This window comes from Wyeomyia smithii, chromosome 1 (assembly GCF_029784165.1).
Source record: "Wyeomyia smithii strain HCP4-BCI-WySm-NY-G18 chromosome 1, ASM2978416v1, whole genome shotgun sequence".
NCBI lineage: Eukaryota > Metazoa > Arthropoda > Insecta > Diptera > Culicidae > Wyeomyia > Wyeomyia smithii.
In genome coordinates this window covers 21,639,375-21,654,179 of record NC_073694.1, presented here as the reverse complement: position 1 = coordinate 21,654,179, position 14,805 = coordinate 21,639,375, and the positions used below count along the sequence as shown (strand labels likewise).

Below are 14,805 nucleotides of genomic sequence, written 5' to 3'. Positions count from 1 at the left end.
CGTTTGTCCGCTACGTCAACCAGCGATGACCAAGAAACCAATGACGAGCCGGATCTCGAGCACTGTTGGCGAAACCGGCTATGGTAGCCCTAGCGCAAGCAACCCTATGGCAACGGTGTCTTCTTTGGCTCCAACGCAACCTCCGCAACAAAAGGATCCACGCAATGTGGCTAGACGCAGCAGCAGGGAGCGCACACTTCATGGCCGGTATACCGATTTAAAGATGATTTGCTGTATTCTTCCTCAGAATATTTCGAGCCCACAGGAAATCGACGAGCCCAAGTCATTTCGGTCTGAAACAGGCCAGTCGTGCTTTGGAATGCGTAGAGCAATATGCATAGCCGAAATAATCACCCCGTAGCAACAGAACCAACTTGCGAGGGAACAGATCAAGCTAAAAACTATCGAGGCGCACTACTTAGAATCGAACGACAGAAGGCGAATGTTTCGACGTGCAGTTCCTGGACGCCTAACTTGATTTGATCCAACCTTTTTTTAAAGGTCAGAAAATTTAATTGATCTTGAAAACTGTCTGATAACTTGTGCAGTAGAATGCAAACAATAATTTTTAAGCGTCCTTATGCGTATATAAACACATAGGGTATCAGTTCTATTATCGTCAGGAGGGTGAATGATGTCCTAGAGCTTTAATTTCCTACATGACGGTTCTTTATATTCCAGAGCATCTTTCCGCAAAAGATTAGTTATCGATGACTCCCCTGACTTAGGTTAAAAATGCTAAAAGTTGTAAAAATCCTGCAAATACTTTTTAAACAGAGTTCAAAATCTCAAAAATGACTCATTAAATGTTTAGAAAGCTAAAAAGACTTAAAACGCCAAACACTAAAAATGAGACCAAGATTCGAAAAGTCGGAAAACTCTGTCGTCATGGAGAGTCTTTTCGAAGATTTCAAGAATCCTAGATCCCAAAAGTTTCCCAATTCATATCTTGGTACTGTTTCGTTCATGAATTAGTAAACGTAGTCAGTAGAATTTTTTGTTATTCTCTGCCCTCCACAGTGAAACCGTTTCATTTTGCTTACATTAACAAAACTCACGCATTTTTATTATACCATTTCAGCAATTCCCGCTCAAGCAATGACTACTTCGACGATGGTGGAAACTTTAAGGTGCCCTATCCGCCAAAAGGTGGTGGCGGGGGTGGTGGTAGTAGCGGTCGCAGCCGCCGAAACTCACAGTCATCCAACATGAGCCGCGAGAATAGCATGGATCGAGCGGCTTATGGAGGAACCGGAAACCGTAGTGGACGGGGTTCGGGAAAGCACTTTGGAAATAGGGACAATAGCCAGGATCGATATTATGACCGGGAAGATCGGTACCGGCACCGGAAGGCAAGCGATCGGTATAGCAATAGTAGAGATAATAGTATGGAACGAAGTGGATCGTGGCAACGGAATGATTCCGCTAACTGGAGAGGAACGAATGATGCGGTGGCGATGGAAAAGACCGATGTTAAGATAGCGGAAATGACGAAGCAGTTCGAGGAACAGATAGGCATTCAGAAAGGGCCGGGAGTGCTAGTGCTACCACCGAAAATCACTCCATCGGTTGGCGTTGAAACTGTTGAACGATCAAGCAAGGAAGAAGCTCAAGCCGCCAGTGCACGCACGCTGTTCGATCCGAACAATCCTAACAAACCGATTGTGGTAACACAATCTCAAACTCGCAATTATAATCCACCGGACAATCTGAACACTCTGACGAATTCCTCCTCGGTTGGCACTAACGAACGAAAGCGAATGTCCAGTGGAAATCAACTGGCCGGCACGCGCCCAGCTTGGTACGATACCAGCAACAAGGAAATGGTACGTCAGCTGGAAGCTGCCGATAACCGGCTTCAGGGACTACTCTTAAGCGGCAATCTCTTCCGTGAGTGGGATGTTTACGTTGCAATACGATCGGATCTTCAAAAACTGCTGGAGAAGTTCCTCCTGACGGAGATGCGCTTCTCCCAGGAGGTCAATCTGGAGAACCATTTCTGGAAGCTGCTGTATTATAACATCGTCGAACAGATGCGCAAACTGTTGGCGGAAGATCCGGATCAGAACAATCGTGCCTACTATCGGGAGAAAGCTCTGGATATTATCGAAAATGGGACGCAATTTTTCGAGCAGCTGCTGGCGCTGCTGGAGAAGCACTACAGTTTTAGTTTGGAGAAATTCACCGGCCCGAATGCCGCCACCACGACCAAGGGTCTTAAGTTTGGTATGGCTCTGGTGTCCTGCCAGAAGTTGTTCCTCTTCCTGGGTGATCTCGCTCGCTACCGGGAGCAGGTTAGCGAAGCGGGTAATTTTCGCAAAGCGAAACTGTGGTACGTGAAGGCCCAACAGGTGCAGCCGAAGAATGGCCGCCCGTACAATCAGCTGGCGCTGCTCTCCGTCTATGCGGTAGGTGTTTTTTTGATGCGTGAATTAGCCTGTAAATTTTAAATGTTTTTTTTTTATTGTAGAAACGTAAAATCGATGCCGTCTACTTCTATATGCGCAGTCTGATGTCCTCGAATCCGTTTGAATCAGCGCGTGAGAGTTTGATGGATTTGTTCAATGAGACCAAGAAAAAGGTAGGTCGCGTGTTGTTGTAATGGTGGAAGATTCATAGTTTGGCTTTGGCTTGCTAGCGTAGAAAGTTTTTGATCCTAGGACAGACAGTGGTGAGTTCACTTAAAATCGGTTCGTTTACTTAATAAATGGTAACTATAATTAGTAGCTATAACTGAACGGCGTAAGTGAGCTCACCGTGAAGGAAACTAGACCGCCGTTGATTTTCCAATAGCACTGTCATAGAAAATAGGCTAGCGTAACCTTTTAACTAACCAAGTGTTGCCTTCTTATCTGCTTTGTAATTCCAACATGCCGCCGCTACATACCTCTACCGACTAAAATCAAACTAGCATAAGCTTTTGGTGAGTTTCTCATCGTTTGTCGTCTCGCCTCCCTTCTACAGTTTCCCTACTTTTCATCAACCCGTAGACAAATTTAGACAAGATGATGACACTTGTTATTTCCCGTTTCGGAGTGCGAGTGTCTTCCTTTCCACTACCCTCTTTCCAACTTGATCGAACTTGATTATTACACCGATTAAACACTACTGTAGTACATATGTTTTCTGTGTCCTTTTTTTTCTTACGCTCTACTCCATAAATGGCCTTTGCACTGTCAACAACAAACAGTACGAGAGCAGCCAACGCAAGCGGGAGGAGAAGAACCGAGCCCGGTTGAAGGAGAAAGAGCACCGTTTCGATGGGCATTTGCGGCGCGAAACGTGGATTCACCCGGAAGGTGGCCCCCGGGTTCACCGGACCGCCCCGTTGGATCCGCTACTGGCGGGCCGGCAGCCGGGTGAAAGCAGCGAGGAAGAGGAAGAGGAACTGCGCCAGCTGGACTCGATTGAGCTGAACAAGCGCTTCATCGTGAGCTTTCTGCACGTGCTTGGCAAGTTGATCACCAAGACGGGGATGGAATCGTTCACACCCTGTGCGATCCAGATGCTGCGGGAGTTCCGGGCGCTGATGCAGCACTCGCCGATCGCCGTTACGTCACACCGGTTGCTGCAGCTGATGTCGCTGAACATGTTCGCGATCGAGATCACCAAGCTGAAAGGTGAGTGGTGTTGATTTTTACTATCAGTTATAAGCTATCGGTCATTAATTAATATCAAGTGCGAACTCGGTTGGGGTCGGGTTGAAGCTTCCAGAACTGCTGCGGTGCTGTTCAATCAGGAACGGTGATTGATCGATTCTTCCGACCCTCGCCACCGCTCTCATCGCTCAAATAAGGGATGATGCTGGGTGCGATGATAGCGGCATTAAGTGGGCACCCTACTTTGCAATACACAGAATGGAAGCGCGTCTTCTTGGAGACAGTGTGAAAAATGTTGTTTGTCTGACTTCGGCCATTCACGGACGGACGGACGGACGGACGGACGGACGGACGGACGGACGGCCGGACGAACCATCCATAACTGGATGCACGAAGGCAAGGCTAAAATTAGAAATTCCTCAGTGCATCTTTCGCACGGCGTTATGTCCTGCTGCTGTAGCATGTTGATCGCCTTTGACAGCCGGTATTCAGCCGGAGGATCAGGCACTGACTGGTATGACTGATTGCCAGCAACGTAATCGATGACAGGGTCGAGACTGATGAGGCTCATCCGAGGAACCGGTTGTCGCTGATAATAGATAGTGGTCAGGCGCGAGTGCGATGATGATGAATCACCCTCGGGGCTGCTTCCTATGGTTATTCACACCGAACATTGAAAGCAGCAGAACAGTTTGTTCGATCGAATGAATCATTAAGGTTTTATTGATCACAAAGAGGGGGAAAAGCTAATTCCCAGTTATGTGTGGCTTATATTCTACGAGGTCAAATGTACCTACATCGATCGGTTGACCTCTCAAGTGGCTGTGGGTTGGCATTTCGAACGAAACTGGTGTTGAAGACTTTCTACTCTTTATGCGTAATTCGATGCGGGAACCCAGATCGCGATCGAGATCGGTGAGTCAGTCGGCCGTGCTTTCTCGGAACGACGATCAAGTTCGATTAAATCGCTGAAAATTCCTGCCATTTAAAATTTACTCTTCTGCTTTACGTCAAAGGTCTACTAACCGCTTCTTCTTTGGTGTCGTACGAGATTGTGGTCCGATTGTATGTGAAAGAACATAATGTAGCGCTGCTTTTTTGGGTCAACATCAACATGTTTTTCTATTAAGTCTGACGCATCAAATCGTGATATTGATTTAGTATGCGGTTCTATTTTTTTATTTTGATGTTTTATCGCAGGTACAATAATTATGTTCTAGACTGGGGTCTTAGGAATGATCACGGACTTGACCGTTATATTTGTTTGCTGCTAGCCCCTGTCCTCATCTTGGGTTTTGAATTTAGCTTTGATTTGCTGAACCTTTAAACTCAATCACGATTTAGAACTTAATTTAAGTCTGAGATTATGTTCCAATCCGGTGTTTTTATTCTTGTTCCAATAAAAATAATTTCGCATCTTGTCTTTCGACTGTGTCTGTTTCTCAGCCAAGAAACTAGTCATAGTGATCTTGATCTTAATCAAATACCTACTAAATCGTGACTTTGTTCCCGATCTCAATTATTTAATTGTTTGTTTTAAATTGACCTTCGAACTTGGTCTTGGTCGCTGTCCTTGTTTTTCTTAGAGACTTGATCGTAATCTTGGTCTTGATTTGGATATGATGGCAAAATGCTTCTAAAGAACTGGAAATGCTGGATTAGAATATTACTGTGAATGAATTAATGATGAAATGATCGAAAACCGCTCCTGAAGACTGTATAATTCAGATTTGATTTACAATATTCCAATATCAAAAACAGTCGAAAAAAATCCCGAAAACGCTGCATAGCAAAAACAAATTAGACGACTTCAAAATGGTCCAAGATGTGTTCAAAAGTCTCAAGAACGAAAAAAAGTTCAAAACTCAAATCAGGCTATACAGATGTCAAAAGTTGTGTTCTAAATGGCCGAACATATTTTTTGTAATATGGAAAAGGTGAAAAAATATCTAGTCCGAGTTGTCGAAAATGGCTGAATGAAAATCCAGAACTGGGCTCGAATTGGTTCTCAAACACTTCTAGCAGCAAAGAAATGCTAAAAAAATTGATCGAGAAAAAGATCTACAACTGTTAAGGAATGCTTCAAAAACATCGCTTTCTAAATCTAGAGAAAGTTGCTTCCAACATTAGTCATGGAAGGCTGGATATGAAATCTACACTTAATTTGAACTTCAATGCTTCTAAATATTGGTAAAAGCTAAATAGGAAATCAATCCGCAATTGAGTTTGAAATGATGTTAAAACGCTGGGAAAAGTTTAATAGAAAATTGTCATTATAATGTCAATTTTGTGTCATTTTTATGTTATTTTCGATGTAGCTCGTGCGTTTTTGTGACACTGTCATTTTCATTTCACTTATGTGCCATTTATGTCATATTGAAAACATTTTAAAAATTTTCTGTTTATCATTTGTTTTATTCTCGTGTCATTTTGGTGTTATTTTTGTATTTCTCCAGGCGCCATTTTTTGTCATTTCTGTATGATTTATGAGTATCATGAGTTGTGTCATCTTTACATCACTCTGGTAAACTTTTTCTGTGATTTGTGTGGGTTTTTATATGGTATTTTGTAAGTTTGAGGCTGCTATTTTTGTCATTCTTACATTAGTTGAGCAGTTCCAATTGTCATTTTCGATTTGGCTGACATGTCTACAGGGAAAAGATCCCAATGGTTAAATTTTTTGGAACACGACTCATTTTTGAGAAGCTTGCTATTTTGGGAAGGTATTGATGATTACAAATATTTTTAGGGCCAAAACGGCTTGATTGATCGGTGTGACGTCCTCGACAAAGTTGTAGATAATAATTTTGTCTCTTTCGTCTCTTAAAAAATATACACTCTAAAAAACAATTATTTATTTTTTGAAAAAAAAAAGTTGAAAGAAAAATTTGAAATTAAATATCTAAAGAAGCTCATTTTTTTAAATCTTTTGTTCTTCAAAAAAAAAAAAACTACAAAAAATTACCTAATCAATGAAACTGGTCCGATAATGGAGAAATCTGAACAAAAAAAAAGGATTTCGTTGTTGTGCCACATTTGTCTGTCAGTTTGAATGTTTTTTTTTTATTTTTCTGTAGTTTCCGCGTTATTTTCGTGTCATTTCTGTACCATTTTTGTGTTATTTTACTATCATTCCTTTGTCATATATAAATATTTTGTAGCATTTTGCTCTATGTCGAAGGTAATTTTCTTTCATTTTTGCGTCAGTTCATCATTTTCGAATCATTTTCGACTTAGTTTTGCCTTTATTTTTATAGGTCTATTTCGTGCCATGTTTACACCATTGTTTATGTTATTCTGCTATTATTTGTGCATCATTTCAGCGTCATGTTTATAGCATTATCGTATCATTTTTTCGTGTCATATTCACGTCATTTCTATATCTTTTTCGTGTCTTCTTTGCATAATTTTTCGATTGTTTTCAAGTCATGCTTTTATCGCTTTGTATAACTTTGATGTTATTTTTCTGTCACTTTTATTTCTATTTCGTATTACTTTTGTGTCATCATCATTAGTTTTATAGTTTTGAATCCCTTTTTCGAAATTTTCAAATTATTTCATTTCATCCTGTATGGTATTTTGCCATTTATATATTTTACGTCATTTTTAGTTTTATTAAGTGTCTATTTCGTATCTTTTCATATAATTTGCGTATCATCTTCATGTTGTTTTGACTTGGGACTACGTATTTGTTTTCTATACTGGAATGCATTTTGTAAAATTGAAATTGAAACTGGCAAATGTTCCATTAAATTTAAAACTATAATAACAGCATAACCACATGATGAAGAAAAATAACCAATATGTTGTTGAATAGATAAAAACGCTAATTATCACTATTATTTAAATGCTTAGCGGTGAAAATTGATAAAAAGTTTTAAGGACAAATTTTCGCGAACAATGAACCAAACACATATAAGCATTCCTAACAACACAGACGTTATGAATAGACACCAACCATTCCCTGTGAAATTCCCCGTTTCAATATCTGAAAAAAAAAATCGACAGGGCCTCCCCGTCCCAATAGGTCAACTTCTGATTGCTTCCATGAACTTAAACTAATTTTACGTCTTCACGGTGAAGGTTTTTCGTAAAGATTGAAACAACCCTTTTTCGCCAAAAATTTCCAAACCTGTCGTTAGAGCGTAATAAAAACTGATGTCTTGCAAGAAAATATTCTGATAGAAGCAACAGTACCATACAGCATACGAGGAGCAGAACGCCGCAGGTTACTCGGCGTCTATCATTGCAACGGTACACGACTTCTATTCGCGTGCAATGAAGGAAAAACTGCAATGTTGCTGCTGATGGTGATTTAAAGTTTATCTCATGAATATTTCATTTATCTTCGATATTCACTGAATAATCGTGACCGACATAATTTTGAAAGAGTAAATTCTCAAAAATGCAAATTTTTAGAAAAGTAAGAGCTGGCGAATGCTTGTGAAATTTTTGTCCATTTACTAAGATTTGTTCACAATCTTTTTCACGTTTGAACATTGCAAGATGATATTTTAGCTTAACCAATATCATACGTATATTAGTTGTCTTCGTAATACATTGAATATAATTGTTAGCAAATGAAAAATTGTCGAGCAAAGAAACAAAAATGAATCTTTTGAAACTTCAACTTCGTTTCAATTGTCGGTTGCTATACAATTTTGCTGGAACTTGCTGATAGTTTTGTTTTGCATATTTTCTTATATTTCTTTTTTAGCAAACCTATGTCACAGCTTCGAAATTATTTTCAGAGTAAGATTCATCAAATAAATTTGATCTAATCAGGGTTAAACAAGACAAAATCATTCACTATGATAAAGTAAGTATTGTTGGTTTTGGGTTTTGCAGAAATAGAGGTAATTCTGATTTAGACGCATTACGAGGAATCCTTGGTGCTTCTTCAACAACAACGATACGCTTGTCTGCCGTGGGCTGGGATTTTGACGTAAGCGCCAGAAGCACAAAATCGCTCTAGAAGCAATTTATTTAAATCGTTCGCAAATTAACAGAAGCGCTTTATTGCGCAATTTGATCTGATAAAATTTTTAGTATATATGTTGAAAAACGTATCCCATTACTTTAACACGTTTATTTATGTAAATACATTAAGTTCTAACGCTAACGTCACTTTTCCTGCAAAATATCAAAACCATTTCAACGTTTTGCACGTAAAGTGACGTCGGTGCACCCGAGCAGTCTAGTTTGCTATGCGTACTAGTCGGTAGTCAGCAGTAAGGATATAATTAAAATTATGCACTACACAAGCATGATACACTATCGTATCCGTAGCGTAACGTCACTTCTATGCAAACTGGCGCTAACGTCACTTCTTATTTTTGATATTTCTTAGTAATTTATCAACTTTTTTGAAAACGGCAACAAGCATCTTGAAGGTGGCTACCTATACTACAGTAATACGTAAAAATATGAAATTTGAAAATTTGGCGCTTACGTCAATATAGGGCCGTTCCTAAACCACGTGGTCATGTTTTGATCACATCTTACCCCCCCCCCCCCCCCCCGCCAGAAAAAAGACCACGTTGTCATTTCGGTAACGCCCCCACCCCCGTGCGTGGTCTTTCGTGGTCTTTTGACAAACCACCCCGTCCCTCTCTTTATGGTTTAGGGACGGCCCCTATGCCAGCTCACGGCAGTTGTGCCTTCTCAAAACAAACGTTACAGGCACAATATCGCCAAGTGTAAATGAAGTTCTTCCGATTATTTTATTAGTTCCATGTTATTTTCGCATAATTTTTACGTCATTTCATTGTCAAGTATGTAACATGTTTACATCATTTTATTTTTCATTCCCTTTAAAGATGAAACCTCATTGAATCCAAAAATGGCTGACTTCGAGTCACCACTTCGAATTTTCAACAGCACAAGACTCGGAAATACTCATTGCGTTCCCTATGAAAATACTATTTTATGTTTGCTTAACCATAGCAAACAGAAAATAGCAATATAATAGTGACTAGAAGTCGGCCATTTTTAGATTCAATGAGGTTTCACCCTAAATCTACTTTTTCTTACCACAAAAGATCAAAATAATGGTCGCAGTGGTCCAAATCTTACCAAAAAAATACTATTTTTGCTTTACTTTTATATCTTTTTTGTTTTATTTGTTTTGCATGTTTTCGTATCATGTTAATGTTAAAATCGTTTTCATATTACATATATATGTTTCAATTTCATGTTTATTTTTATACATTTTTTTGCCTATGTCGTGTCATTTTTCGCGTTTTTTTACTACTAGGTTTTTGTCATTTCTGTGTCATTTTAATGAGTATTTCGTGTCCTTTCTGCATTTTTTTGTGTAATTTTTCCGTCGTTTTTTTATTTGTGGGTCAGTTTTATGTAATATCATATCATTTTTGGTTTTATTTTTCGACATTTTTATGCTCATCTCTATCGTTTTTCTGTCTTATCTTATCTCATTCATTGTCATTTTTACACTCTTCTTGTGTTATTTTTCTGTCAATTTGCATAATTTTTAAACTGTTTTCATATTATTTTGCTTTGTTTTAAATATATGTCCATACCGAAAAATTGTGCCATTGTTGCATCATATTTTGCGTCCTTTTTCTGTCATTTATGCATCACTAGCGCTATGTTTGTAGCATTGTCGTATCATTGTTTTGTTATTTTCCTACGATTTTTGTACCATTTTCCATTATTTCTATGACTTTCGCCTTGTGTTTTTTTGATATTTTACTATTACTTCCATGTTCATTTCGTGTCATTTTTGCTCTCTTTTTATGTTGTTCTGGCGTTTTTTTATATCATTTTCGAACAAATTTAATTTGTGTCATAAAAAACTATAAATTCTATGATTATTTTTCATTTGTGATATTTGTGCATTATTTTCTCATTATCTTGATAACTTTATTATTTATCTATTATTTTTTGTTATCTTGCGCAATTTTTACATATTTTTCTTGTCATATTTGCATCATGTTTGTTTCTGCCATTCTTACCATTCTCAATCTTATGTTATTTTTAAGTTGTTTTCGTTTTTCGGTATCTTTTCTATAAAATTTTTGCATTTTTGCGTTATGTTTGGTCAATATTGCGATATTTTCATGTCTACTTCGTGTAATTTTTGCATAATTTTAGTATTATTTCTGTATTTTATGTTGTTTTGTTATTTTGGAGCCGTTTTTATGTCTACGTCGGGGCTTTTTTTGCATTAGGGTCAAAATTAGTTTAGTTATTTGTTGTGTAATTTTTGCATTATTATATAGTTATCTTAATGGCATTTTTAATTTTTGATAATTTTTGCGTCAATTTTCTAATATTTTTGTTCTATTTTGGTGTTATTTTCCAGAATTTTTTTTGTCTATTCCGTGTTATTCTTGTACTAGTTTTTATTTTTTTATACTATTTTTGCGTTTATTTCATGGCATTATTTTCTTATAGAAGTCGTTCTCATGTTAGCTTGATATTATTCTCGTATCATTTTTGTGTTATTTTTCGTTGATTTTAGACGAATTTCTATTATTTTCAAGCCACTGTTGACTCATTTTTATGTAATGTTATTTTTTCACATTTCTTGTGTCAATTTTTTGTCATTTTGCTTCTCTTTCGGTGCCATTTTACTTCTATTTTTGCGTATTTTTTTTTTTTGGTTGTCAATTTTCCCTTATAGAGATACAAAAGTCTATTTTTGTGTTATTTTTCTGTCAGTTTTGAATCATTTTAGCGTCATGCGTATAGCATTATTGCATCATTTTGCCGTTAATTTTTTGTGAATTTTGTCTCGTTTTTTGTATACATTAAGGTCGCTTTTTACGCGGGCTTTTTTACGCGGATTCCGGAATTAACGCAGTTTTTTACGCGGATTCCGGAATTTACGTGGCATTTTTTACGCAGATTTCGGTTTCTCTTCACGCGGTTTTTACGCAGATTCTGGAATTGACCCGTTTTTTTTACACTCTTTCTGTGTTTTTTTTGTTATTTATGCATTATTTTTTTGTATAATTTTTTATATCTTTTTATATTTCCACAGTCAGGTTTTTTTTACGCGGTTTTTTACGAGGTTTTTTTACGCGGATTTTTGAATTAACGCGGTTTGTTTTACGCGATACCGCGCTAATTCAAAAAAAAATTCACGAATTTCCGAATTAACGTGGGTTTGGAACCAGAAACATTTAAGTGTTTATCTAGTAAAAGACATAGTTCAAAAAATACTCTCCGCCCACCGAAAGATTCGGAATGACCGTCAAAGAGGACAATTAAATACTGTATTAAATACTGGTTCTAGAGTGTCTCGGGTTTTTCTAAAGCCCTTCTTGCTGGACTACTTTACGCGGATTTTTAAAAAACGTGTTTTTTTTACGCAGATTTTTGAATTAACGCGGTTTTTTTACACGGATTTTTGAATTAGCGCGGTTTTTTTACGCGGATTTTCGAATTAACGCGGTTTTTTACGCGGGTTTTTTTACGAGGGACCTGACTGTATATCTGTTTCTCGCCATTTGTTCGTTACTATTCTGTCAGTCTTACCCTACATTTGCCTTTTTTAACAAATTCTTTTAGGCATCTTTTTTATACTATTTGTGTATACTATTTGGTCTATTGTTGAGTCTATTTTACAACATTTATGTATCTATTCCGCATCATTTTTGCATAATTTTGACGTAGGACTACGTCTTTGTTTTCTATACTAGATTACACTTTGTGAAATTGAAAATGAAACTGGTAAATGTTGCGTCAGATTTCAAACGGTTATAGCAAGCGAACGACTTAATGCACCTTAGTCATTTATATGTCGGTGGATAGATAAAATGTGTAACAATTTTTTGATATAATGTTCAACATTGTTGCTTTACTGCTTAATGGTGGAAAAAGGTGAAAAGTTTCAAGGTCAAGCTCTCCCATACATTTCCGTCGTTATTGGCTTGCTTCCCGAGCACAGATAACAATAACATGGACGAAATAAATTCCTTTGCCTACAAATTTTGACTCAACAAAGTGTTTTGGTTCGTTTGTTTTTCTTCAAGCTGTGTGGCCACGCCCTAATGGCAAAAATCTACTTTGAACTCGATACAAAAGACTGCGTGTAGAAAATTCAGCTTCAGTCTAGTTTGTCACACAGTAGCGGGTGGAGTAGAGCTGTTAGAGGCACGCGACATTGAGAAACTAGAGCTGCATACGAGTCAACTTCCAGGCAGTGCGAAGCATGATACCTTTATTTTGCATACGGCAGCAACAGTTACCATCGTACGCTGCAGGATATTTTGCTGGCACAGCTACTGGAGGGGACAGCGGAGAGTAAATTTTTTGCGCGGCCAACAAAATATTCAATGCTCAATGTCGGTGGTGGTGCGATCATCAGCGTTCTGTAGCACACATTTCGAACTGAAGATTATGGAATCAGTTCTTTTCAAAACTATAGATGTTGGAAGATAAGAGTTATGAGAATTTTCACAACTACTACTAGGGTAAAATTTTCATGTATTCGTGCATCGTTAGTTTTACAACAACGACCTTCAAATATAAACGGTAGTGTTGCCTATAAACAGTTTATCGCAGCATATAATGTATACATTTAGTCCGACGTCACCATTTCATACAACCCCTAGGGTTGTATATCTTGTAGTATTATTATTATTATTATTTTTATATTGTTTTAAGTTTTGCACTATTCTTATGTCTACTTTGTGTCCTTTTTGCATCATTTTTGCATTAAGTTTAAGATTCGAATATTTTTCTGTAATTTTCGCATCTTTTTTTTGTAAATTTTATGGCATTTTTATTCATTTTTGATTTAGTTTTCCAATATTTTTGTACCACTCAGGCGTAATTTTCCAATTAGTTCTATGTTTACTCCGTGCTATTAATGTTCTAATTTTTTGCATCAATGCATCTTTGCATCATAATATACAAATAAAGTGTCATTTAGTTACCTCCTTATTTTCTAATTTCCCATCATTTTTGTGTTATTTTTGACGTTGACTAACGTCTATATCGAAGTTAGGCCCCTGAATTTGAAAATCTAGTAATTCAACCAGGGAAAACCAGAGAAAAGTGGTCAGGTTTCGAGCGCTTATTTTGCAGTCATCTATAATCAGGTTTTCGAGGTTTTGGCATCAATCGATCAGAAATTCTTTTACGGTTAAATTTATGTAACAAAAACAAACTATTGTTTGAGATACACTATTGAAAAATTGGTAATTAATATCGATTGTCTAAATCATACCGCGCAGCCAATCACTACCTCTCTTCCCAAGCACAGTCGACACTAACGGATACAATCGATCTGACTTTGTTGTTATTGTTGTTGTCACTTTCTGTTTCCGATGTTTATGCTGCTGCTAGCGGAAAAACCTTGCAAATATGCATCTTTTTGTTGGTGTTAATTTTACGACAGCGGCCGGCGCCCCATCATTCTGATTCCAAAACCGCACCAGTGACATGCGGACGCTAGGTGATAGCAGCTGAAAGGAGGAAATACAAAATAGTACCGGTCATCTCGTGCCGGTTTCACCCGTAATGCTGGTGGCTTTAGTAGTAAATGGCTACTGCAAAACACTTAAATGGCTGGAATTCTGGACGGACTAACCAGGAAACTATAATCGGCAACTGGCCCCTTTTGGTGCCTCGAAATTTTGTTACAGAAGCGGCTAATTGAATTTTCTGTTTTACCAAATGCTGCTGCTAGCGGAAAAAACCTTGCAAAAATGCATGTTTGTGTTGGTGTTAATATTACGACAGCGGCCGGCGCAGCTTTCAAGAAACATTTGTCTCTACCATTCCATCATCTATGTAGCCCCTCCCTTTTTCTAATTATCTGACGAAGCCTTGGTATAAAACGTATCGTTCGAACATTTCACCCCATCAGTTTCATTATTAAACCGTACCGGCTACATACGGACGCTCGGTGTTAGCAGCTAGAAGGAGGAAAAACAAAATAGTACCGGTCATCTCGTGCCGGTTTGACCCGTGATGCTGGTTGCTACTGCAAAATACTAAAATGGCTGGAATTGTGGACGGAAACCAGTAAACAAGGAATCGGCAACTGGCACCTTTTGGTGCCTCCCAGTTTTATAATAGAAGCGGTTAGTTGAATTTTATGTTTTACAATTGCTGCTGCTAGCGGAAAAAACCTTGCAAAAATGCATGTTTATGTTGATGTTAATTTCACGACAGCGCTAGGTGTTAGCAGCTGAAAGGAGGAAAGACAAAATAGTACCGGTCATCTCGT

General features: G+C 37.9%; 1 protein-coding gene across 2 annotated transcripts in view; it reads left to right on the top strand.

Moving 5' to 3' along the window:
* Positions 1-14,805, top strand: part of LOC129726593 (uncharacterized) — a 266,791-nt gene that overhangs the window by 36,496 nt on the left and 215,490 nt on the right. For both annotated transcript variants that reach the window (XM_055683502.1, XM_055683494.1), the window contains 3 exons: positions 1,082-2,408; positions 2,471-2,581; positions 3,191-3,620. In XM_055683502.1, the coding sequence (XP_055539477.1) occupies positions 1,082-2,408; positions 2,471-2,581; positions 3,191-3,620 (1,868 nt within the window). The remainder of the gene's footprint in view (positions 1-1,081; positions 2,409-2,470; positions 2,582-3,190; positions 3,621-14,805) is intronic.